This window comes from Eleutherodactylus coqui, chromosome 5 (assembly GCF_035609145.1).
Source record: "Eleutherodactylus coqui strain aEleCoq1 chromosome 5, aEleCoq1.hap1, whole genome shotgun sequence".
NCBI lineage: Eukaryota > Metazoa > Chordata > Amphibia > Anura > Eleutherodactylidae > Eleutherodactylus > Eleutherodactylus coqui.
Window position 1 is genome coordinate 185,035,538 of NC_089841.1, and position 26,684 is coordinate 185,062,221.

At 44.2% G+C, this 26,684-nt stretch overlaps 1 protein-coding gene across 1 annotated transcript; it reads left to right on the plus strand.

The window, feature by feature from the left end:
- LOC136628888 (Fc receptor-like protein 5) lies at window positions 1-25,711 on the plus strand. Its single transcript, XM_066604980.1, has 11 exons — window positions 1-266; window positions 2,391-2,672; window positions 4,930-5,220; window positions 5,519-5,785; window positions 7,945-8,235; window positions 9,332-9,436; window positions 11,670-11,697; window positions 13,355-13,402; window positions 23,101-23,177; window positions 23,862-23,902; window positions 25,613-25,711. The coding sequence occupies exons 2-11, from the start codon at window positions 2,426-2,428 to the stop codon at window positions 25,709-25,711; spliced, it is 1,494 nt and encodes a 497-aa protein (XP_066461077.1). The 5' UTR covers window positions 1-266; window positions 2,391-2,425.
- Window positions 25,712-26,684: the final 973 nt, after the last annotated feature.

Here is a 26,684-nt window from a genome sequence, read left to right on the forward strand (position 1 = left end):
GACACCTAACTTACCGGTTTATATAACGGGGGAGGCTGTCAGTATCTCTTGCTCCCTTCCTGAGAAGTCTGCAGCCTTCAGTATCCAGTACTTCAGAGATAACCAAGAAATCCACAAACCAAAGACACCCAAGAGAATATCCACATATGTAATATCTAATTTATCTGTGGAAGATACAGGAAGCTACACATGTCAGTACTGGATTAATTATTCTGGAAGACACATTTCTTCCAACAGAAGTCTACCTGCTTCCCTCACCGTTGAAGGTAAGAATTTGTGTATAGATTTTGAAAGTGATTTTATTGTATGTTTGTAGGATTTCATATCAGCACGTTAAATACTAAGACTTTTCATAGCATAAAAAGGGCCTGTGCTCCACTCCCCTTAGGTGTTTTTCTTATTGCAACAGTTAATATCATGTACAAGCAGAAAAAGAGGGAGAGAGGCTCTAAACCCACCATACCGAGATGGCTGAGAGAGGCTAATAGGTCTTATTATAAGAACAAAGAAGGGTCTCCTCCAGAAGTCGCCCATGTTACTCAACCAAAGCTACAGCGACATCATGGAGAGATCATGCTCAGGTTCTAGCCGAGAGCATCTGCCAAATAGCATCATGGAGAATACCTAATTACTCCATACACAATTACAGGCTAGAGTTCTCAGCAAGAGAAGATTCCTTTTGGATGCTCTCTTTGGATTTTTGGTAATTTCCCACTCTTAGGCCCAATGTCCATGGGCAAAATACAATTAGTAAAAATGTGAGGGTGATCCGCGCCCATAGGGAATCATTGGACACCCACAGGTAATTACATACCTGCGGATGTCATTTTTCCCTCACGCGCCGATCACACCAGGGAAAGCCCCTGCAGCATGCTCCATTTCGTGTGGTTTTCCTGCACGGATAGCTCCCGCTGCTTCCTTTATTGAAGCCTATGGAAGCCGTCCGGTCTCGTGGCACCCACGCAGCTGTGCCGCGGGACAGCGGGAAAGCAGGAAAATGTGCATGGCACATGCGCCGGACCAAAGAAAGAAAATCCAGCCAAGACAGAGGGAAAACCCGCAGCGCCTGGACAGGTACGTATAATCTTATTTCTTGGCCTCATGCCTGCAGGGCAGAAGGGACCCGCTGTGGGATTCTGCACGGGGAATCCAAGCGGGCCTGAATTTCCCAGTGGACATGAGGCCTTAAGAGATCATGCTTCATCCTGTTATGTATGTAGTGCTGCTGTGCAGGACATCCAGGAAATTAGTGGCAATTATGCATTGCAGCTTTCCATGTAATCATATGTATTTGTATTTATATAAATACATCTTTAGATCTGTTCCATTATACCCGAGGAAGAGCCCTGCGTAGATTCAAAAGCTCGCTATAACATCATGTATTTTTGTTAGCCATTAAAAGGTATCATATCTACAAGATTACTTGGTTTCTCTTACTAAAAGCAATCACATTTTCCTCTACTGGCTAACACGGTACTAAACATTTCTTAGCTTTCTTGCTGTTATGAATTAAGCCATAACGTATGTTGTTATTTATGCCATTGTGCACTTTTATGATTATATATGTGCTGCTATTGAGGTCATTATGCACTGCTGCTATTTTTTATCTGGTATTAATTACTTGATGAATTCCCTTTTCTGGATGAACTGTTTGCTGTCATTTATAATTACATTAATTGCTGAGAGTTTATTTATTCAGTGTCCCCTGATGAGTCGGTTGTTCAAACGAGACGCGTTGGAATAGGGTTGTTCTTTATTATTTGATGACTATATCTGAAGCACTTAGTACTTTTTGCATATGTGAACATTTAGCACTTTATTTTGGCTGTGTTTTGAACATATAGCACTTATTTCCCATTCATTTGGTGGTCTTTGCTATTATAATATTGATACTTATTATATGTATTTTGGAACTATTGTCGTAGTATTGATACCTATTATATGTAATTTGGAATATCCTATTGACCCTGTTTTAGGATGAATTAGGGCCCATCAGGTGGTTGAAGAGCAGGGCTGCCCTTTTCGGTGTGATGACTCCGTATATTAGGGCTATCTAGAAGAGGACTGGACAGGGTCAGCCCACAGTTTCCCTACTCCCACATCTGGTTCCCTTTTAGTATTACTTATATAGCTTTTTTTTTAATATAGCTTATGCTTTAATATATGTCTATTCAATCTGAGCCCAGTGATATTACTCTATCTTTCCGGATGTATTCATCTTTCTCACTGCTATAAGAGCCATCGGTGCTTTTTCTGTCACGCTGTGGCTCATTCAAAACAGTTGATTGTTGAGGCGTCAGGTGTTGAACCCCCATAGATCTGATGTTGCTGACCAATGCTGAGGGTGGATTACTAACCCCTTTAAGTTTTGGATATTTTTTTTTTTACAGAAATCCCCCAGCCACCATCCATTGACTTGGACCCCATGTTGCCTGTGTATACAAGTGGGGAGTCTATCAGTATCAGATGTTTACCGCCTAATCCTTCTGAGGTGGTTCATATTCAATATTTCAAAGATGGCAAGAAATTTGAAATATCATTGGAGAAATTATATGTGATATCTAGTTTATCCACGGGAAAGAAAGGAAACTATTCCTGTGGCTACATGTGTAACCGGTATGGAAGACAAATACTTTCGAAAACAAGTCAGTCGGTTTCCATCACTGTAGTCGGTAGGTATTTGTCCACAACATTGAACATGATTTTTACTTGTGGAATGGGTAGGCATCATTACATGACGACACGTTACAGACTTTAAATATTCAAGAGCCCGAGAGAATTGCTGTGGAAGAAACTATCAGCAGCGAGGTGCAATCAGTTCATAGATGGCTACTAAAATATTCTGAGGCTGTCATTGCTGCCAAAGGTTGTGCAACCCAATATTAGGAAAGTTGCTGGTAACCGTCCCCACACTTGCGCACGCAGATTACCCTGAGCTCTGTTCATCCTGCTGCAAAAATACATTATAGTTTTGGACAAACCAATCTCATTTTACTTCAAATGGTTGGAGCTTTGGTTCTACCAATGCTACCGACATGCTTTAGATGTCAATCTAAAGCTAAGAAAGGTGCTTACTGAATTCCAGAATTTTATGAATTTTCAGCCATCATGTCCAGTCTGTGTGCAGACCAAAGGAGATGCAGTGGGTGGGAAGCAGAAAACAATCTATGATTCTCCTGTCTGTCCTCCAGTCCCGAGGAGGGATAACGTGGAATTTTATAGCATTTTTGCTCAATGTCCTTTTTTTCCCAGAAAAAGAATGAAAAGATGAGCATTTGATCATCTAATCTCTTTTATATGTCAGTTACTCTACACATGTAGAGCAAATAGCGCTGAGCTATCTCCGTTAGCCCCATTGAAGTTGATTGAAATGACACCAACGCCACTCCATTCAATCTCCTTCTCACTGCAGGTGGTACTACAAGCCGGCAATGAGAACGTGTGGGACACACTGGACTCCTGTTCTTGGGAGCGGTGGGGGTCTTAACATTGAGACCTCCACTGATCAGACATTTAGCACCTATCCATTCATTGTGTTTATTCGTATTTCATTTTAGAAATTACTGCATGTATATTAGTGGGCAAACGTTTTGCTGAATTTTGTACAAAGTTAGTATATATTCACTTATTTCTGAAGATATATACGAAGCAATCAAGGTTGCCAATATTATTGACCACAACTGAACACAGAGGGGCTTATAGACTATTCAAAATGTGAGTTTTTTGGAGCAAATTATGCCAGAAAACTGGCACCACATTTGCTGTGTTCTTAGACCCTTTCGGACAGGTTTTCTGACTTACCTGAAAAAGGGGAGTGGCCAAAATCACACCACATTTTTGGTGCCATTTTTGGTGTAAGCTAAGCCAACTGTTGGGCTGGGCTCACACGGGTGGATTCAAATTGCAGAATCCGCGATTGGCGTTTGCATAGAGTATCCGCACAATGTGGGCATTGAAAAACATGTAAAATTGTTATTTTGCTCACACTTGCAGATACGAATTGTGTATTCCGTGAGCAGAGGAAAAATCGCAGCATGCTCTATTTTGCCACAGATTCCACATGTACAGCCTCCATTGAAGTCAAGCACAAGGAGAACATAGAACCCCCCTCCAGATGTTTTCCTTAGTCAGATTTGAACCTAGAACCAAGAACTACAGCTCTTCAGAGGGCTAAATGACTGATCCACCATGCTTGTTCTTCCTGCTTTTCCTATGTCCTCTTTTTTCTTCTTCTTCCTCCTTTAGAAGAGAAGGAGAAGAAGAAAAAAGGGAAGGAGGAGAAAAAGTAGTGGAACGGGAAGGAGAAAGAGAAAAAGGAGATGAAGGAGAATAAGAAGAGAAGAGAAAAGCAGGAGGAGGAAGAAGGAAAAAGGAAGAAGGAGAAAGCTTGGTGGCTCAATGGGTAGAACTGCTACCCTGAAGTGCTGGGGTCTAGGTTCAAAGCTGACTATGGAGAATATCTGCATGGAGTTTGTACATTCTCTTTGTGTTACTCATCTGCAGAAGGAAGACAGAAGCAGAAGTGTGGTGGCTCAGTTGTTAGCACTGCTGCCTTCAGTACTGGACTTTTAAGTTCAAATCTAAAGGACAACATGAAGGTGGTGTTTTTATTTTCTGTTTATTCTTCCCATTCTCCTCCTCTGGAGCAGAATGAAAAAGTGTGGTGGCTCAGTTGTTAGCACTGCGGCCTTGTAGTTCTAGAGTTCTAGGTTCAAATCTGTCCAAGGGCAACATCTGGATGGAGTCTGAATCACATTGTTCTAATTCACAGCTGTTTTTTCAAAAATTCATTTGGGTACTGCCGACCAAAATATTTCGATAATCACTGAACACTGGTCAGTATCTTTCATTTACAAATCCCATCAGCTACTGAACTCTCTAATAATAAAGAAAAATGTACTTATTTAATGTAATATTTCTGATTTCCAGATATTCCCCGGGCTCCATCCATTATTTTGACACCTAAGCTGCCTTTTTATATAGCAGGGGAAACTATCAGCTTTAAATGTTCACTTCCTGAGGAGTCCACAGCTGCCATCATCCAGTACTTCAAAAACAACCAAGAAATCCTCAAATCAAAGACACCCAAGACAAAGTTCACATACGATGTATCTAATGTATCTGTGAAGAATACAGGAAGCTACACATGTCAGTACTGTCTTAGTTATTCTGGAAGAAATATTGTTTCCAGAAGTCTACCTATTTCCATCACCGTTGAAGGTATGAATTTCTTGAAAGGGTTTGAAAGTGATTCTTTGTGTTGTAGGTTTGCGTAATAATAAGGGGGTACAGAAGTCGATGTTCTAGTTTAACTATTAAAAGATTAACTTATAATAACAGTCATTTCTGTGACTTATTTGATGATTGGGGCTTCCAAGATGTATGTACGGGCTTTCTGAAGGCTGCCTAGTCAGTTCTGTGATTTCTGAATAAGGAGGAACAGTAGAGGACTCTCGAAGTCTATGTATAAGGACTCTGTCTATAAATAACATTTTCATCTATTATATAATTATTTCAGATCCACCTTCCACTCCTGTTCTCAATCTGGCTCCAAACCTGGAAATTTTCGTAGTAGGAGAGAGCGTTGTTTTAACCTGCCATGGCTTTGTTAATGCAAGACATAACATATATAAAGATGGCCTGCTGCTGCTGAATGATTTCACTCATCTAATCCCAAATTTACGGCTATCCCACAATGGCAACTATACCTGTGCATACATTCTTGATAACAAGGGACGTCAGGTGGAGTCATCCAGAAGTGAGACTGTTAATATATATGTAATTGGTGAGTTTTCCAATATCCGTTTTACATTCACATGAGTGTGCTAGCGCAGCTAACTTACAGGCGCAAAACAATTGTGACTATTAGAACCAATGGATTCCTATGGAAACGTTCTGATGAAAGAATTTTAGGCGCGCAAAAAAAAAAAATCCCACCTAAAATAATAGAACATGCATAACTGAAATCCTGCACTCTTATGGGAGCTGGAACAAAGGGAGGGGGGAGGGAGTTTAGTGGCATCCAACGCTCAGAAAAGAAGACAAAAGTCTGTAGTTTACACATTAGAAGTCATTAGGAGGATTTCTACCAACAGAGGGAATTGTGAACAGCAGCGCATTTTTCCTGCAACACGCAGCTCCCGATCGTGTGAATGGGCAATTTCACCGCTAATTAAGCTCGGACCTTGATTGCGGAAAATCATCCAGTCACGCTATTTTTTGCGCAGTTAGCTGTAATTTTTTTGCGTTGTAACTCCGGCATGATTTTCATGCTTGTGTGAATGAAGCCTAAGATTGCACATAAAAGGACCAAAAATATGTGTGTTTCCTTTGAATGGGCATGATTGGATCATGAGGTGGGGTACAGTCAGACCAGTGCTGGAGTGGTCTCTCTTAGGAGTCAGTCACACAGGCGGAGGTTCGCGCATATTTTCGCATGGAAAAATGCCCGCACAGCAGGTGCGGACGAAAATCCACACCTGCCAGAGAAAGAACATATGGTTGGCAATGGAGATGTTCAAGTGGCTCTCGGTCGGCACGCAGTGTGGGCTTTTTTCGCGCGGATCGCCGGACCTGTGACTCAGTACTTAAAGTAGTATTTCCATCTAGTTGAGATGAGAATATCATCACAAAGGTCATAGCCACTGATGCCCATGTTTATGAAAACAGAAGAATGTCTATGGAGTTACAGAAACAGCGCAAAACAGGAAGTTTGGCTATTGCCATAACCACGGTCACCAGTAATAAGTGGTAATAGGAGATCAGCGGGACAGTATCAGGGAACCCCTGTTCTGGTAATAGATGTATGTCCCATAAATAGGACCCACATCTATCAGACCTTTATGACATATCCTCTGGATATGCCAAAAATGTATAAGATAGGAATACATTTTTAAGAAAACAGCATCAGGGTGACTACCCTCTAGCGTTGTTTTTTTTCCGCTGCGATTTCGCTGCATTTTTTATTTCCAATTGTCAATGGGACTTTCTAATGTAAAACTTGCTTTTTTGGTGCGTTGTGTTTTTAACATTAGAAAGTCCCATTGACATTTGGAAAAAAAACGCAGCGAAATCGCAGGAGAAAAAAAACGCTAGTGGGTTGTAACCCTCAATCTGTTAGTAATATCATTGCTGTTGACTAGGGATGAGCGAGTATTCTCGCTAAGGCACTACTCGCTCGAGTAATGTGCTTTAGACGAGTATCTCCCTGCTCGTCCCTGAAGATTCGGGAGCCGCCGAAGCTGACAGGTGAGTTGCGGCGGGGAGCAGGGCAGAGCGGGCGGGAGAGAGGGAGAGAGAGATCTCCCCTCCGTTCCTCCCCGCTCTCCCCCGCAGCTCCCCGCCCCGCGCCGGTCCCCGAATCTTCAGGGACGAGCAGGGAGATACTCGGCTAAGGCACATTACTCGAGCGAGTAGTGCTTTAGCGAGTATACTCGCTCATCCCTACTGTTGACTGTCTCATGTAAAATGGTGAAAATGAGCACTTACTGTATGGTTCTCCCAATAAGAACATTTAATAAAAGTTTTTTGGGGGATTAAACTATTGATGACCTGTCCTCAGGACAGCTCATCAATATATGAATTGTTGGGTGATGGGGGTCTGCCATGTGTTACTCCCACCAATCAGTTGATTGAAGGGACAGTGGAGGTTAGATGAGTGCCACAGCCATTTCAGTCCATAGCAGGCACAGCATTGTACATTGTATAGTGACTGTGACTGGTATAGCAGCCCAACTCCATTCACTTAAATGCAACTGAGCTGCTCTGTGGCCATGTTACTGATTAATGTTACATCACAGGCATCTTCAATCACCTGATCAGCAGGATTCCAAGCGGCAGACCCCCTCTGATCAATTATTGATGACCTATCCTGAGAATAGGTTATTAATGGTTTAATCCTGGAAAACACATTTAAAAGCTAACTGTCATGTTTTCTCCACTTAGATCCACTGCCTGCTCCAACACTTACTTTGGGAGGGCCCATTGTAAAAGTAGAAGATGGAATCAAAGTAATATTAAACTGCTCGGCACCGGATGATGAATTGCTCAGAACATTTTACTATTTCAGCACAACAGAAGAGAACGATGTGACCAACTTGACAGCTTTTTCAGCTTCTTTTGAGTTGGAACTGGAACCTATCAGCCATATTTCCTATATCTGTGAATACGAACAGGAGCTGAGAGGTAGAAAGATTAGATCTAGAAGGAGTCAAACACTTTACATACAGCTGTCAGGTATGTTTCTCACTTGCCATGTAAATATGTGAAACTGGTTTATTCATCTTTTTATGGATATAACTCCCCTTCAATGGCATACAGTGTGTACCCATAATATTTGAGCTATAACATAGCGTGGCAACAGGAGCATCCAGAAGCAGGCCAGTGGTCAGGGTCACCCTTTTCAGGGCAGTCACTCCAATTAGGCAGGTTAGCACTAGGGTGTATTAGAGCATTTTCATTACGTTTGTAGCCAAACATGCATTTTTGTATAATGACAATAAAAGTTGCATTTTACCAGATTTATTGAGTTGACATGTAGCAAGCTCAGACTGGACCACAGGGGAACAAGTAAATTCCCTGGTGGACCCTGTACAGGAGTGGGCCTCTCACCCACCTGCACTACTAAGAAATAGACAGCATACAGCATCTGAGCCAGTCTATATTTCCATATCAGAAACTGGCAGTTGATCTATGTATTGTATATAGATGCATTGGTTGGTTGAGATGATATGTATGTGTACTGACAGAGCAGCCAGTATCCTCCCTTCTGGGACCCGTCTTCTTGACTTTGCTGCAGGAGGCCCCATCACCAAACTCCGTGTAGCTTCTTGCTACTGTCTGTGTCCTGGCATTGCCTGAGTACATGTTCAAAGGGCTCAGAAGGCCTCTAGTCCAAGACAAAGCTAGGCAGCCAGCCAGTCTGAGGCAAGGGCCAGTCGGCAACTACTACTAAAGAAAGTATTTCCCCTAAGAGGTAATTACCCCTTAAGGACATGGCCTATAGTGGGCTTAAGGACGTGAATATTTTCGGGGGATTTTCATCTCCACTTTTCAGAAGCCATAAAATTTTATTCCTCTATCGACATGGCCATACGAGGGCTTGTTTTTTTGTGTGTCAAGCTTTCAGGGTAGATTTTTGGGGTGCATGTCTTGTATTGTTTAACTGTTATTACATTTATGTCGGAGGGGAGGGAGAAAAAACACCTCAATTCTGCCATTGTTGTTTGCGTTTATTTTTTTTTACAGTGTCATGCCAAAAACTAGTGCAATACTTGTTATCTGTCCGAACGTTTAAGTTTTAAAATGATGTTTGCTTTATCGTGTATTTTAGATGGCTCCCTGTTGTCCCCTCCAGAGATAGCTGGTATTATTGGAGCAGTATCTCTACTTCTATGTTTCACTTTGGCACTTTGGTTCTATATGAAGAGTAAAAAATGTAAGCATGTTAATAATATTTATAATAATATTTGCAATAATAAAATTCTCTTTATTCCTTCTACATAACAATTGTATGTTGTACAGCCATTTATTAAAAGAGGTTTCCAGGCCTAACCTATTGAAAACCCATCCTCAGGGTAAGCCATCAATAGTTGATCAACAGGGTCTGCCACACCAAACCCATGCCAATCAGCTGATTGTAGAGGTTGAGTCATTCGTAGGATCATAGAATGGTAGAGTTGGAAGGGACCTCCAGGGTCATTGGGTCCAACCCTCTACTCAATGCAGGAGTCACTAAATCCTCCCAGACAGATGTCTGTACAGCCTCTGAAGAAAAAATAGTTTCAGAAGGTTCGATGTTCACAATACCCTTAACTAACAAATTTATATTTCCCTGATTTATAAGACAAGTGGTCTAAGCTCTGAGCTATGAAGCCTATTTTTCAAGCTAGACTAAAGTGACAACAGCATTCAACCGCCAACACTGTCTCTTTATCAGCTGATCGGCAGCAGACCCCACTTCCAATCAACTATGATGACCTATTCTGAGGATAGATCATCAGTCTCCTGGAACACCCCTTTAAGGCTAATTTCACATGGGCAAGTGCGATATCAGATTGTGAAACTCGGCCCTATATCGTGCTCTCCAACGTGTAATGTCCCCGCAGATGTGAGGTGTTTTTGTGTTGAAACCGCCTCACATCACTTCAGGGAAGTAGCAATCTAAAAGCCGCAGTGGGGGATCACAGAGTGTTTCCCATTGTTTTCAATAGGTAAACCTCGCATCGCACCCGCGTGCACCTCACATGCTGTGCGACGCTGTGACGGCCCCATTGAAAACAATGCGAGGGCACGCTGATACAAAGGACATGCTGCAATCTTTTTCACGAACTGTAATGCGGGAAAAAAGTTGCTCACGTGTATAACCACATTCAAAAGAATAGGGTTCATGTTTGGTCAACATTTGTGCATCTAGCATGGGACAAATCTTGCGTGATTTTCTTGGCCGTGTGAAAATGGCCGAACTCATGTAATTATGCAGAAAATGTATATGGAGGGCATTAATTTGTCAAATTAATATATGAGCTCTGATGCCTACTCCGTTATAGAACCTCTTAACAATCTTTACGGCTGTCGTGAAGAGTTGTAGAAAAAGGACACGACACAAACTCTTAGCCAAAACAATGTTAATTGGGCATATATGTGATCGTAACAATAAAAACAATGTCATCATGACAGATTGGTTCCATATAGATATGTCCCTTCCAAGTTTGCACAAGTAGACACTGAAGGTTTTTGTGAATTGGGAGGGAAGGTTCACACAGCAGATGTGTGGCAGAAATTCCTATCCGCTATCACTGAAAATTAATTTGATACGTGTTGTGAAGTATTGAGGGGCGTGATAGTGGATGGTCGCTACGTCGCCCCTAGGTTCCGTTATTATGCCTAGTGGGGCTGGAGGAAGTTCATGTCCCGCTGTTTGAGACATGAAAATCCAGAAGTACAATGTAATCTCCAGCAAGTAGTTGCTGGAGATCTTTTCTTTAAAAGTCTTTGGGAATGGATTTTTGGAATGGATGACAGGTTGGTAGTGGGGCCATCCATTCCACTTCCTCCACTCCGGGGTGAGTGCAAGGTTAATCAGCACAGGTGCTGAGGGTGGGCCAGGAAGTGTTGCATATAAATAGCAGCGTGCACTGACACAGCAGAGACTGGATGGTTGCTGGAGGTAAAAGCCCTGCTGTGTGGTGCACCAGCTGAACGTGACCCGTACAGGCAGGGACTGCCTATTATCCTAATGCTGGACTATTGTTTTCTTGCCTGAAGCTAAGGCTGGATCTGTTTTGATTTTCTGGACTGAAATAAACGCAGGTAACGCCTGTACTTGGACTTTATATACTTGTCTCCATCTCTGACTGCCGCAAACCCGCACTCTACCGAGCGGTCTTCCCACAGTGTGAATGGGGTTATTTCTGAATTGTGCCAAGATTCTACAATCCATATTCAGATGCATGTGACAGTCAAGAAATTTCTGCAATAAGTCTGCAAAGGGTGAATATAACCATAAAAAGTTGCATTAAAGGGAATCTGTCAGTTCCTAGGATAGGCTCATAAGACAGAGGCCCTTGAGTCCGGGTATGTGACTTTCATACTTATCTGCTTCCTCGTTCTCTTTATCACACTAGAGCAAATCATTTCTTTGATGATACAATGTGTATTTTTCCTTATAGATAACAGACAGAATCGTTTTCGTTTCAGGTATGTAAGAATGGCATTAATAAGTAAGCTTCAGCTAAGAGATCTCTGTAGTTGTGAACTGACAGAGTGAAACAGATAGAGGACGCAGGAGGTGCTATTTTTTTCCCTTGCCTTAAACCAGTATTCTCCAACCAATGTACCCCAGAACCCTGGTATTCTCTGTTAGGGGTACCTCAGAATATAGCAGCAGTGAGATAAGAATAGAATTTGGCATTCCCCAATGTTAATTTTTGAGGGGATCTCCATTGTAATAAAATTGTCTTCAGGCTGGTTCTTTGACGGAAACCTTGAGTTACTTGGAAACCCCCATAGGATTGCCTAAGCTGCTTTTAGAGAACCTTGCTACTACTTAAAGGGGGTCTTTTCACACCTTAAGGGCTTAGTCAGACGGGCGTATTTTCGCGCGATCTGCGCATGCGCATGCGTCCGGCGATTTTATAAAACCATTGCTTTGCAATGGTATTGGACACATGAGCGCTTTTTATGCGCTCGTCCGATAAATTATAGAACAGAAATCGCAGATCGCACCGATCTGCGATTCCTGTTCTCTTCTCTATATGCGCTCAATGGGGCCGGCGGCAGCAGCGCCGACCCCATTGAGAACATATAGTAGACAAATCATTCTTCTCTGCCACAGCTGTAACAGTCGTGGCAGAGAAGAACGATGTTTGCTTATTGAATTCAATGGAGCCGGCAATACAGCCGGCACCATTGAAAGCAATGGGCTGCCGGCGATCGCGGGATGAATTGTCGGGAAGGGCTTAAATATATAAGCCCTTCCCTGCAATTCATCCAGAAATGTGTAAAAATAAAAAAATATATATATACTCACCTTGTCCCGGCAGACGGAGTTCAGCCGCGGACGGCGGCAGTTCTCCTGAACTGCTCTCTCTAGTATTCAGCAGCCGGGGATTTAAAATCCCCGCCTGCTGAATGAGCTGCCTCTGATTGGCTCAGCGCAGGGACCAATCAGAGGCAGCTCATTCAGCAGGCGGGGATTTTAAATCCCCGGCTGCTGAATACTAGAGAGAGCAGTTCAGGAGAACTGCCACCGGCCGTGGCTGAACTCCGTCTGCCAGGACAAGGTGAGTATATATTTTTTTTATTTTTACACATTTCTGGATAAATTGCAGGGAAGGGCTTATATATTTAAGCCCTTCCTGACAATTCATCCCGCGATCGCCCACAGCGCATTGATTTCAATGGAGCCGGCTGTATTGCCGGCTCCATTGAATTCAATGCGCTGGACAGCTCCGGCCCGTTTCTATTGAAACGCGGCTAGGAGCAGTATTTTCGGGCGATTTTTTTCGGCCCCGGTCATGCGATTTGCGGATGCGCATCCGTCATGCGATCCGCAAATCGCGGGAAAAAACGCCCGTGTGACTAAGGCCTCAAAGTGCTTCACAGCCACTCTGTGCTTCTTGCTTGCTGCTGACCAGGACATGTGACTGCTGCAGCCAATCACTGGCTATAGAAGGTCACAGCGGTGACCAGTGATTGGCTGCAGCAGTCACATGTCCTGGTCAGCAGCAACCAGGAAGTACAAAGTGGTTGTGGAGCAATTTTTAAGTCATGAGAAAAACCCCTTTAATGTTGGTCATTGCAGACATGTTACCTTATATATTCGCAATCTAAGCAAATTCTCCTTTCTCTGCAGTTGGTACTGGAAAGAAAATCAATCTCCAAAAATTTCTCATCCGCTACAGTAAGTCCTGCATTACACAGTATATTCATATTTCATCTCATATACTGTAAAAGTACTGAACGATTAAGAAATGGTTAAAAAGTTTTGTAATGGAAAATATCCTAAATTCACAAAACTCAAAAGATGTTACTCACAGGTTTGAGGGAATGAGAGGCAGCACATTGGTTAGCATTGCTGCCTTGCTATGCTGGGGTCATGAGTTCAAATCCTACTATGGACAAGATCTGTATAAAGATTTGCATGAGGTTCCCTTAGGTACTCCAGTTTCCTCTCACATAGAGCCGACCTTAGGTTAGATGGTGCCCTGTCCATATTTTGTTTTGACACCCCCTTCCTCAGTCATAGTAAGAAAAACTAGGTAAAACAGTGTTGGCATGTCAACACAGGCAAGAGAGGCGAGTTGGGGCACAGGGCTAACTGGCAAATTTTAGAATGGGGGAGCATATGACTAGTGGCCCACTCTTGGGGTATGTTCACATGTGATGTATTTGCTGTGGATTTGCTGCATTCAAAAAAAATTCACAGCAAATACACACCAAGTTCTGCACCATGTAAGTCCATACTTGCATTACCAAAAGTAAGCTTATAACATACAGTAAATACAGACCTGAACCAATCTCAGTACACAGATACAATACCGGACTCAAGCTGAGTACAGAAATACAGCACCCCAGAACCGATCTCTGAATACAGCATTAGAACACACTCCCTTAAAAAATAAATATTAGAGATGAGCGAGCACCAAAATGCTCGGGTGCTCTTTGCTCAAGTCAAACTTTTTGCAATGCTCATTTCGAGTAACGAACTCCATTGGAGTCAATGGGGGACTCAAGCATTTTTGTATGGGACCGATGCTCCACATAGGTGATGACTTGTGAAACACCAGAAAACATCAGAAAGTCATGAAAACACCACAGAAACATATAGGGAACGGCAGTGGCAGCATGCATGGCTGCATCTGAGGCTCCCAGGTCGCACTTTTAAGCCAAAATGGGGGAAAGAGCCTGGCGGTCACTCGCCTAATAATTTACTTGGCACAAACCCTCATTAGCAAGGCACACGTGCTGGCACATCTTAGCTAAGCACCACACTACCTGCAACCAAGGACAATCACTGCCTGCGGGTGACACCGCTGCCTCTTTTCCTGGGTTACATGCTGGCATTGCTGTCCAACCCTCCGCACGACCCTGCGTCCACAGCGCACACAAAACATTCCCTGCGCAGCATTCAGCTGGATTCATGCCACACACTTGCTTGATAGCCACACCATCCTCATGTCTATTAATAAGTGCATACTGGATGAGGAGGAATCGGAGGCACACACTGCAGAGGGTTGGCAGGGCTAGGCAGCAGCCCTCTTTAAAAGTATGGGCGATAGCCCACAATGCTGTTGAGAATTGATGATAAATTGACGTGCGATTATCATTCCAGTCCCGTGTCACCTCCGTCACAAAATTGTCAGGAGCCGCAAACATGGGCATAAAGGGGACTCAGGTGCCAGGATTTCTACACATCTCCACAATGCAGCAATACTCTGTGTGGGAAGCACGTGAGCGGGCGCAGGGTCAGGCTCAGTCCCAGCCTCCACCTTGTGTAACCCAAGGTGCTGCAAGTTACATAGCAATGGGAAATCCATGTGTCCCCACACAATTCATTCTGTGTAGGTGTCAGATAGCTCAACACCGCAATGGGAAGTCTTTTAGTTCCTTGTGCTCGCCTATGCTGTCGGTGCACAAAGATGGTATTACACAGGAAGAAAGCAGAGTGCCCAAACATGAGAAAGTTTCACCCCACCCAGGACCTTGGCCTCGGCCACATTTCTGCCCAATTCATTCTTTGTATATGTCAGATAGCTAAACAATGCAATGGGAAAGCCTTTGTGCACCCACAGCATAGGCGAGCCCATGAAACTCAAAGACAGTATTAAACATGAAGAAAAGAGTGCCCAAACATGGCAGAGTTTCACCCTGCCCAGGACCTCGGCCCACACTTCTGCCCTAGTCATTCAATGTATTTGTGCCAGATAGGTAAAACACTGCAATGGGAAAGCCGTCTGCACCCTAGCCAAGTCAGTCAGTGTATTTCTGCCAGACAGGTAAAACAACGCAATGGGAAGTCTTTGTGCACCCACAGCATAGGCAGCCCATGAAACTCAAAGATGGTATTATGCATAAAGAAATCAGAGCGCCCAAACAAGGCAGTTTCACCCCGCCAAGGACCTTAGCCTCTGCCCACACCCTCAGTAATCGTGGATCTCAAGTGGACTCAGATGCTAGTGCAGCTGTGAACATCTCATTAATGCAGTAACGCTCCTTTTGTTTGGCCCAAACCACTGTCTCAGATAACTGTGGTAACACGAGAGAAAGTACATGTTGCCCAGCGCTGATCCCCAGACCCCAAGCAGGAGGAGGAGGTGGCATAATAAGACCGAGGTAGGACCCGCAATACTCTGTGTGGGAAGTACGTGAGCGGGCCCTGGGTCAGGCTTGGTCCCAGCCTCCATCTTGTATGACCAAAGGTGCCGTGAGTTAAATAGCTATGGGAAATCCATGTGTCCCCCCCACACTTCATTCGGTGTATGTGTCAGGCAGCTGAACACCGCAATGGGAAACCTTTATGCACCCACAGTATAGGCGGACCCCCAAAACGTTTCTGTTGCAAGAGAATAGGTGAACCCCTCAAACCTTTCAGTAGCAAGAGTATAGGCGGACCCCTGTACCGTTTCTGTAGCAAGAGTATAGGCGGACCCCTGTACCGTTTCTGTAGCAAATGTATAGGCAAGGGCCTGAAAAATTGATGTACCAAGAGTACAAGTGTACCCTTGAAAAATTGCTCAACCATGAGGGCAGGTGAAACCGCTAAACATTTTTTTAAAGATACAGCTCGTTGTTACTTAATTTGTAACAGAGCCTGGAGGCAGCCCTGTGAAAATAATTGGTTTCTGTTAAAGTATAAATATTTTTGAAACTTTGAAAAATTGTAAAAAACTTTTAAACAGAGCCTTTTGGGCCACAAAAAAATTGGCGGTTCAGCGTGATGACATTCTGTTTTAGGAGGAGGAGTATGAGGAGGAGGAGTAATATCTGAGAGTGATTGACGAAGCTAATTCCCCCTTTTTTGTGGTGATAGAGGATGCATTTTTCTCCTGTTGCAGCGAAAAGAATCATTAGGTTCCGCTGCTTACCGCCAGTGGAGAAGAGAAGTCTGGGGAAATCCAGGCTTTGTTCATCTTTATGAGTGTAAGCATGTCGGCACTGGCAGTTGACAGGCGGGTATACTTATCCGTGATAATTCCCCCAGCTGCACTAAACACCCTCTCTGACAAGACACTAGCGGCAGGGCAGGCCAGCACCTCCAGGGTGTACAGCGCAAGTTCATGCTACGTGTCCAGCTTTGGCACCCAATAGTTGTATGGAGCAGAGACATCATGGAGGACAGTGGTACGATTGGCTACGTACTCCCTCACCATCTTTTTACAGTGCTCCCTCCAACTTAGCCTTGACTGGGGAGTGGTGACACAGTCTTGCTGGGGAGCCATAAAGCTGGCAAAGACCTTGAAGAGTGTTCCCCTGCCTGCGCTGGACATGCTGTCTGATCCCTGTGCCTCCCCTGCTAGTTGGCCCTTTGGAACTGCGTCTTCTGCCACTAGCGCTGTCAGATGGGAACTTTAGCATCACTTTTTCCTCCAGGGCCCTGTGGTATTGCATCACTCTTGCACCCCTTTCCTCTTCAGGAATGAGTGGAAAGGTTCTCCTTATATCATGGGTCTAGAAGGCTGTACACCCAGTAATCTGTGTTAGCCAGAATGCGTCTAACGTGAGGGTCATGGGAAGGGCAACCTAACATGAAGTCAGCTATGTGTGCCAGGGTCCCAGTACACAACACATCGCTGTCCTTACTAGGGGGATGACTTTCAGGATCCTCCTCCTCTTCAGCCCATACACACTGAATAGATGAGAGGCAAGCAGCATGGGTATCCTCTGCAGTGTGGCCAGCTGTCTCTTCCCCCTTCACCTTTTCCTACCCCTCCAAAACGCGCTGAGATATAGACATGAGGGTGGTCTGGCTATTAAGCAACATACTGTCATACCCGTCTCCTGTTTCAACTGCAAGGCGTCGACCTTTATGCTTAGCAGTGAACTTCTCAGCAGGCAAAGCAGTGGGATGGTAACACTAATGATGGCCGCATCGCCGCTCACCATCTGGGTAGACTCCTCAAAATTTCCAAGGACCAAGCAGATATCTGCCATCCATGCCCACTCTTTAGTAAAGAATTGCGGAGGCTGACTACCACTCCGCCGCCCATGTTGCAGCTGGTATTCCACTATTGCTCTACGCTGCTCGTACAGTGTGGCCAACATGTGCAGCATAGAAATCCAGCGTGTGGGCATTTCGCACAGCAGTCGGTGATCTGGCAGCTGAAACCGACGTTGCAGGGTCCTCAGGGTGGCAGTGTCCGTGGTGGACTTGCGGAAATGTGTGCAGACGCGGTGCACCTTGCCGAGCAGATCAGACAAGTGAGGGTAGTTTTTCAGAAACCACTGAGCCACCAGATTGAAGATGTGGGCCAGGCATGGCACGTGTGTGAGGCTGCCAAGCTGCAGAGCCGCCACCAGGTTATGGCCATTGTCACACACGACCATGCCTGGTTAGAGGCTCAGCGGTGAAAGCCAGAGGTCGGTCTGCTCTGTCGGACCCTGCAACAGCTTGGGGGCCCTGTGCCTGTTGTCATCTAAGCTGATTAGTTTCAGCACAGTTTGCTGACGCTTGCCCACCGCTGTGCCGCCGCGCGCTACCGACTGCTGGCGACATGCTCACGCTTCTTAATTGAGAGGTAGATGTGGCGGAGGAGGGTGAGGGTTTGGAGGAGGTGGCATGAAACACCGCAGATACCAGCATTGAGATAGGACTCGGTATTCTGGGTGTGGGTAGGACGTGAGCGGTCCCAGGCTCTGTCTCGGTCCCAGCCTCCACCAAGTTCACCCAATGTGCCATCAGGGAAATATAGTGGCCCTGCTCGCCAGTACTTGTCCAGCTTGTCCATAGTTAAGTGGACCTTCCCAGTAACCGTGTTGGTGAGGGCACGATTTATGTTGCGGGAGATGTGCTGGTGTAGGGCAGGGACAGCACACTGGGAAAAATAGTGGCGACAGGGGACCAAGTAGCGCGGGACCCCCGCTGCCATCATGTTTTTGAAAGCCTCCGTTTCCACAAGCTTGTACGGCAGCATCTCCAGGCTGATTAATTTGGCAATGTGCACATTTAAAGCTTGTGCATGCGGGTGGGTGGTGGCGTATTTCCGCTTTCGCTCCAATGCTTGTGTTAGTGACAGCTGAATGCTGCGCTGAGAGACATTGCTGGATGGAGTGGAGGACAGTGGAGGTGAGGGTGTAAGTGCAGGCTGGGAGGCGCTCGTGCCTGCGTCCTGGGAGGGGGATTGGATCTGTGTGGCAGGTTGTGGCACAGAGGAAGAGGCAGTGGTGTGACCCGGAGGTGGTGAATGTCCTTCATCCCACCTTGTGGGGTGCTTGGCCATCATATGCCTGCGCATGCTGGTGGTGGTCAGGCTGGTAGTGGTGGCTCCCTGGCTGATGTTTTTGCGACACAGGTTGCACACCACTGTTCGTCGGTCGTCCACCCTCTCACTAAAAAAACATCCACACCTTTGAACAACTAGCCCTCTGCACGGAGGCTTGCCGCGTGGGGGTGCTTTGGGAAACCGTTGGGGGATTCTTCGCTCTGGCCCTGCCTTGACCCCTAGCCACTCCACTGCCTCTTCCAACCTGTCCTGCTGCTGCACTTGCCTCCCCCTCTGAAGCCCTGTGCTCAGTAGGCTTAGCAAGCCAGGTGGGGTCAGTCACCTCATCGTCCAGCAGCTCTTCCTCTGAATCCTCTGTGCGCTCCTCCCTTGGACTTACTGCCCTTACTACTACCTCACTGACAGACAACTGTGTCTCATCATTCTCATCCATAAAAAGCTCTTGAGACAGCCTCATCACCTGGAACTTTCTAAAGGTTGGGCATCGGTCATGACAAACACCTCAGGTGAGAGAGGAACCATTTTTTCCCACTCATGGCAGGGACCCAAGAACAGTTCCTGGGAGTCTGCCTGCTCAGAATGTCTTTTTCATGAAGTGAGGAGGTTGGGAGGAAGGAGGAGCAGCCAGAGGATTCAGAGTTGCAGTCCCTAAGCCGGGAGTAGTGGACTGCGTAGAAGACTGGCTGGTCGATACATTGCTGGATGCGTTTTCTGCCATCCACGACAGGACCTGCTCGCACTGCTCTGTTTGTAATAAAGGTCTACCACACGGATCTGCAAATTGTGATATGAAGCTGGGGAGCCCAGAAACTTGCCTCTCTCCTAATCCCTCAGCATCCAGCTGTGATTCACCACGCCCAGGAACTCAGCCTGTGCCCACACACTCACTTGGACGCCGGCGTCCGCCTCCACGTCCTCGACCCTTACCCCTACTCCTCATCATGGTGGATTAAGAATAGAGCAGAGCCCAAATAAATTACCCCACTGTACAGCGCTGACAACTGCAGCTAATTCTTCGCACACAGAGGCTTGTAGATAGCTGAGGCTCTATGCTGTGACTTGAAAAAATTTACCCGCTATCTTGCGCTGATACCTAGGGGTAATTTACCGCTCACAGAGACTTCTAGATAAGATAGGCTGTATGGAGTGGGAGAAGACTCTAAAGCCAGTGGATAGTGCTGGTAACTGCGGCTATCTCAACCCCCTCAAGGAAAGGGTATTGTGAGACGCTCTGCACAGTGGTTGAAATACTTTGCAGTGGCCTAGAAAATATTAGAGTACTGTTTCACAGTGAGACCTCGGCGTTATGCACTGCAGGCTGAGAACGCTATAAGTGAAAGACTGGGAACAGGCCTAGATGCGTAATACAAAAGTTGGTGCACTACTGCTCCCAGCCAGCCATAACTATAATGCACACGGTGAGATGTAGCCCTAAGAAGGACCATTTGGGTTCTTACACAGAGGATCAGGAGGACTGTAAAACTTTCCCTATATAAGTCGCTTTGTCCCTACACTCTGCATTATGCACTGCACATACAGAACAGTATAACTGAAATACTTTGCAGTAGTCTAGGAAATTTTAGAGTGCAGTTTCACCGTGAGAGATTGTTGTAAGGCACTGCAGGCTGAGAACACTATTACTGAAAGGGTGGGAACAGGCCTAGATGCGTAATACAAAAGTTGGTGCATGACTGCTCCCAGCCAGCCACAACTGTAAAGCACACGGTGAGATGTAGTCCTAAGAAGGAGCGTTGGGGTTCTTGTATGGAGGATCAGGACTGTAAAACTTTCCCTATATAGGCAGCTCTGTGCCTAAACTCTGCATAATACACTGCAGACTGAGAACATTATAGCTGAAATAGCCTGCACAGATGCTTAAAAAAAATTGGTGCACTACTGCTCCCAGCCAGCCACAACAGTAATGCACACTATGAAGAGTAGCCCTAAGAAGGACCGTTGGGGTTCTTGAAGACAGGATCCTACGCTAACACTATCCCTGTATAAGCAGCAGTTTCCCTAACCTCTGCTAGCATGCGCCTGAGGCGAGCCGTGAGCGGGACCAGTTTAAATACTCGGCGGTCACCTGATCAGCCTAGCAACTCACTGCTGTTGGCTGGCAGAGGGCTGGCACATCACAGCAGGAAGTGGTAATGCCTTCTCCGCATGTTTATTGGCTAGAAAATGGTGCTAAACATGCGGGGAAGGAAATGCAATTGACTCGAGTACCGTGTGGTGTTCATTTCGAGCAACGAGCATCTCGAGTACCGTAATACTCGAACGAGCATCAAGCCTGGATGAGTGTGCTCGCTCATCTCTAATAAATATATATATTTCTATAAGACAACCTTTATAATGCGGTGGCCTTAGATACAGTGACCCAGCTTTAGTACATCCCTACATAATAGTTTCCATATAATGTACTAAAATACTGGATCTAACCAGTGATAAGGATTACAGTACAATTTCCTTCAGTGATCAAAAGTGATGTCATCAACCTACTGAAAAGAATAGAGCAGAGGAGCGCATGCATGGCTACAGCTCTATTCAACATGATGTCACTCTGATCCATTTCAATGATATTTGAGTGACAATGGGGGACAAGAGACACCCATTCTCGAAATTGGTGGGGTCTCAGTTGTGAGACATTCACTGTACTCCGAATACTGAAGCTGGGCAGGGGAAGGAGTGAAGAAGCTCTGCTATGCAAGATTCCACAGAGAATCAGAACATCAAAGTCTCAGAGTAGACAGCAGCTGGCCTGTGAGTGTGTGTTACTGAATATTACTGAATATAACCCCTACCACTCGCCGGAGTTTTAGCAACAAGGCTTGGATATGTTTTTGAGTGAAAAACACTTTACATTAGCATGAAAAACACACGTTGGCAAGCGCGATATCGCACTAGCGCATGTGAATTTAACCTAAGGGCTTTTACCCACTAGCGGGGTTTTTTTGCTGCGATTTCACAGCTTTTTTTTCCAAATGTTAATGGGTCTTTCCAATGTTAAAATCACACAAAAATCGCAAGTTTGTGTTGCTGTGATTTTAACATTAGAAAGTCCCATTGATATTTGAAGAAAAAAAACACAGCGAAAATACAACGCTAGTGGGTAAAAGCCCTAAAGCTGACAATGAGAGCAATATTCTATCAATGTACAATGTTAGGCATAATTCCAATTGATTCTTCATTTGCATCTTTTCTGTTTTTGAAAGCACATGTACAGAAATGCTACTTACATCACAAATTGGTTCACTTTTAAACAGATGCGTAACTTTAAGCTGCTGGGCCCCACTTCAAAATCTGGAAATGGGCCCCCAACTATAAAGCTTCATTGATAGTATTGGTTTGCAATTTGAGGAAGAGAGACTTTATGGGCCCCCTAGGGCTCCTGGGCCTGGTGTAACCGCACCCTCTGCACCCCTATATGTATACTAGTGCTATTATCTGTAAGATCTGAAGCAGAAACTTAGGGCCCATTTAGACGGGACGAATGTTGGGCAAACGATGCCTGACACTCGTCCCCGCACATACTCACTCTTGTGCACCTGCACAGGAGCTAGTATCGTTGGCTCGCAGTGGGGCAGCTGCAGGAGATTACTCTCCTCACGCTACCCTGCCCCTCTCCATTCACTTAACACAGCGGCCGTTCAGTACTGAACGGCTGCTGTTTACCCTGAACGATCATCTTCAGGATTTTATGCAGCTTAAACGATGAGCGATGATCCTGAGCGATGAGTGGAAATAGCAGCCATTCAGTACTGAACGGCCGCTGTGTCATGTGAATGGAGAGGGATGGGTGAGAGCGAGGAGAGAAATCTCCTGCAGCCGCCGCGCTGTGAAGTAATGATACCGGCTCCTGTGAGTGGGCACTTGCGGGGATGAGTGTCGGCATCGTTTGTCCAACATTCGTCTCCATCTAAATGGGCCTTTAAGCTGAACTGAGCCCTAATGTACAATCTGTAAGTGGCCGCCCACCTACCATGTAGCATTTATAATATTGAAATCTAATGTGACAAAAAGATCTTTGGGCCCCATGAGGCGCCAGGCGCTGGGTCTGACTACTGCTTTTACATCCTCCATATCTGTCTCTGATCAGAAGGCTATAGGATACACTGTAGTTACCAAGCTTAACACTTCATTTATCTATTTTATATTTTAGCCCTTTATGTCCAGTAAAAAAAACTGAGGGAACAAACCAAGTTGTGGAGCCGCACGGAGAAGGTAACAAGGAAACAGGTGTGTCCATATCTTTATGAAGATTCTTCTATGCACCACTAACTGCAATGAGATGTAGTGGTGTCTGTACAAAACATATAATTTATTTATTGTACATTTTTAGAACTTATATAAACTTTGCAGCTACAATGTTACTTTTATTCTTATTATGGAAACTCGTCTTTTTCTAGATTTAGTTACAATTTTTTAAATGATGATCCATGCTCTTAAACAGGCATTTGTGGCTGTGTTTATTTCCTATGAAATGCTGTGTCTCATGATTAAGTATTGCTTTACTCCTTTATTGTATGATTGTGATTTTCCATTGGAATCATTGTCTGTTTTTTTTTGTTGTTTTTTTAAATTTTCCTTTGTCTGAATATCGCGGCTACATACCTGTTATGGCACCCTCAGCTGTTCTCCTGAGTTCCTCTCTAGAACGTCTTCCGAATGTGTCCAATGACCTGATTCTTATTGGTTCATCTGCACAATACAAGAATTACTCCACTGTTCGCTTACAAGAGGATGGGGCAGGTGGACTGTGCTAATGATTCAGTATAATCAACGGCACTGGACACATTAGGCGGAGGGTCTAAGAGGCAATTAAAAGAATACATTCATCTGCCATTCTGGAAAAATTCAATATGTTAATGAAATGTATTCCCTTGAAATAACAAATATTGATTTCATGTATTTTTTGTGCAGTTTCAAGAAGCCCTTCGAGTCTATCAATTTTCACTCAAAAGGTAATGAGAATCTTGCTCTGCTTTCAACGTCGGGGGCTCATTTATTAAAATTTTCCACCAGAAAAACTAGCCTTGCTGCCTCTAGAACCCAATCACAGTGCAGTTTTTCTTTTCCAGTGCAGTTTAAATCTGCGGTTGCCTAGGGTTAGAAATACAAGGTTGTTTTCTTCCAAACACAGCACCACCCTTGTCCATGGGTTGTGTTTGGTATTGCAACTAAGCTCTCATTCACTTCAATAGAGCTGTGTTGCAATACCACATGCAAACCTATTGACAAGAGTGGTGCTGGTTTGGAAGAAAGCAGCCATGTTTTTCTAACCCTGGACAACCCCTCGAAGGAATAAAAGCTGAGTTCTGATTGCTTGCTGTGGGCAATAAGATCAATTTTCCAGTCAAGCAGTTTTGATGAATGAAAGTTACCCTGTATATGCACACCACCAATAGGGGTTAGGGTTGGTGTTAATGCTTAACACACGGTAAAAATAATTCTTACCACAGAGTAGTGCTGCTAATATGGACAACATGCTACTTATTGACACAATATGTTAGGCCGAAAAAAGACACATTCATCCAGTACTTAACTCAGGGCAGAATTGGCAATTAATTGAGGGTTCACCTCAGCATTGCACGCCGTTACAACTTTCAATTGTATTGCGCTGTTATAAATAGGCTGGATACTAACAGTGCCTGATGGACCCCATTGGCCGTAATGAGTTCTATCAATTTTTCATTATGGTGCCTGGAATATTACCAGAAACACACACTACACGCTGTGCAATTTTTTTTCTGGTACTTTAGACAGAATCCTAATGGAACCTCTGCTGCGGATATGAATGAGCCATCAAAAGGTATATATTCACCTACACATCCAAAATCAAACCATTTCCAACAGTATACCCCCTATTTCTTGCTACTGTAGCAAATAGATGTTAGGAGGTTATTCCTCAAAAGAACTTACAGGGGATAAGTCATCAGTGGGGTCTGACCACTGCGACCCCCACCGCTCATGAGAATGGGGATATCAAACACATCGTAATATATGGAGACGCAGTCAAATATGTACACTGCTGCTCGATTACTTTCAATGAGACTACAAAAAATAGCCAGGAACTTGAACTCAACAATCTCTGGCAGTCCCATTCAAATGAATGGAATGGTGGGGCACAAGCTTGACCATTGCTTCAATCATTCAGGGACCTTTAGTACCCCTGTTTTCATAATCAGCAGGGGTCCCAGCAGTCGAACCCCAAACGCTCACCTAGTTATCCCCTGTTCTGTAGATAGGGGGGTAACTTCTCTTGGTGCATCGCCTCTTTTAAGAAGAAATAGGGAACAGAAGGAAACATGGCTGCAGGATCAGACTACACTGAGTTTATTTGTTGTCTGTTACCATGGAGATGCATAGGTCTGAAGAGAAGCTGAAGACAAACTGGTAGGAGATTTTCAATTAAAACTATTTGCTAAGTTGCTCATTTTTGTTTTAGATACACTGTTCAATAGAAAAAAAAATATTGCAGAAGTGGGCATAGCTTTAAATGATATCTTCCTCTAGCCAATAGTGCCACATTAACTATATTTTAATCAAATAATTTGAGAAGGATGTTATGTATGATTAATTCATCACTCTACCATTTGTAAATGTGTTGACAGCTCATATTATCTAGCACTATATACAAGCACCATAAGTATTTTACTTCTTTTTTGTGACAGGACACTGATGATGCAATAGAGAAACCTATGAACTTCTCCACATTTCACTATGAAAATCAATCTGAAGAACACTCTACTTCGAAGTACACAACCTTTTAAAGAAGGAAATTAATATGCTTTATCTGTGTATATGATGACAATTTGACATCTTCTAGTTTATCCTTAAGTTTCCTATATTTTACAAAACCAGAGAAGAATCCTTCAGCACCATCTGGGAAATTTTTCTATGTGCATCAATGGCTCCAGGTTCCACCACCACCAAGAAAACGTTTGAAGAAGCAATGAATGCCACCGCACCATGCTTGAGAAAACCCATACTATGGCTGATACATCACCTTCGCTGCATACATAACTGTGTTATATAGAATAAAGTGAACCTTTGATGGGTACCCTCTGGGGTCTGGTGCAGGGGCATTCGTTGCTTCCTAATTGTTAAGAATAAGAGGCTACAGTGTAAAAGCTAAAGAAAATTCCATTCATTCAATGATTTTAATATTTCTTTTGTAAATCATATCATTTTTATTGAAGTTATATTTTTACATACAATACCCCTTCTACACATTACACTTGGATAAGCGTAATATACATAAAACATATTATTAGTCCACCCAAACCTATTACTACTCCACCCATAACTATATTTAAGCAAATCATAATCTCACCATCCCCAACCCAAAAAATATTTAGACACAAAAAAAAAGAAAAACCTAACTCTTCTCTACACTCTCACCTCTCTCCCTCACATTTTCTACAATACATCAATACAACCAGCACTCAATGTGAAGTATCCAATGATATATATCAGTTACCTTGCTCAAATTTCTTCAAAAAGACTCTTTTTATTATATATTCCCCTTTTCAAAGAAATGGTCGCTCTTATCTTTGCCACAAAATCTCCTACTGTCAGAGGGTAGGCTGCTTCCAACAAGCAGTAATCAGCTTCAGCATCTGATACAAAGCTCTCTGAGTTTCCAAAAGAGTATGCACATCAACAATACCCAGTATACAAATTCTGGGATTAAGACCAATATCAGCAAAATATTTATTTTTAATTATCTTTAGTACCCCATTC

Bases quoted from the DNA above. Each gene is read 5' to 3' on its own strand.
- LOC136628888 (XM_066604980.1), top strand. From the start codon at position 2,426: ATGTTGCCTGTGTATACAAGTGGGGAGTCTATCAGTATCAGATGTTTA. The intron at 2,673-4,929 runs GTAGGTATTTGT...TCTGATTTCCAG, and splicing joins GGTTTCCATCACTGTAGTCG to ATATTCCCCGGGCTCCATCC. The intron at 5,221-5,518 runs GTATGAATTTCT...TAATTATTTCAG, and splicing joins TATTTCCATCACCGTTGAAG to ATCCACCTTCCACTCCTGTT.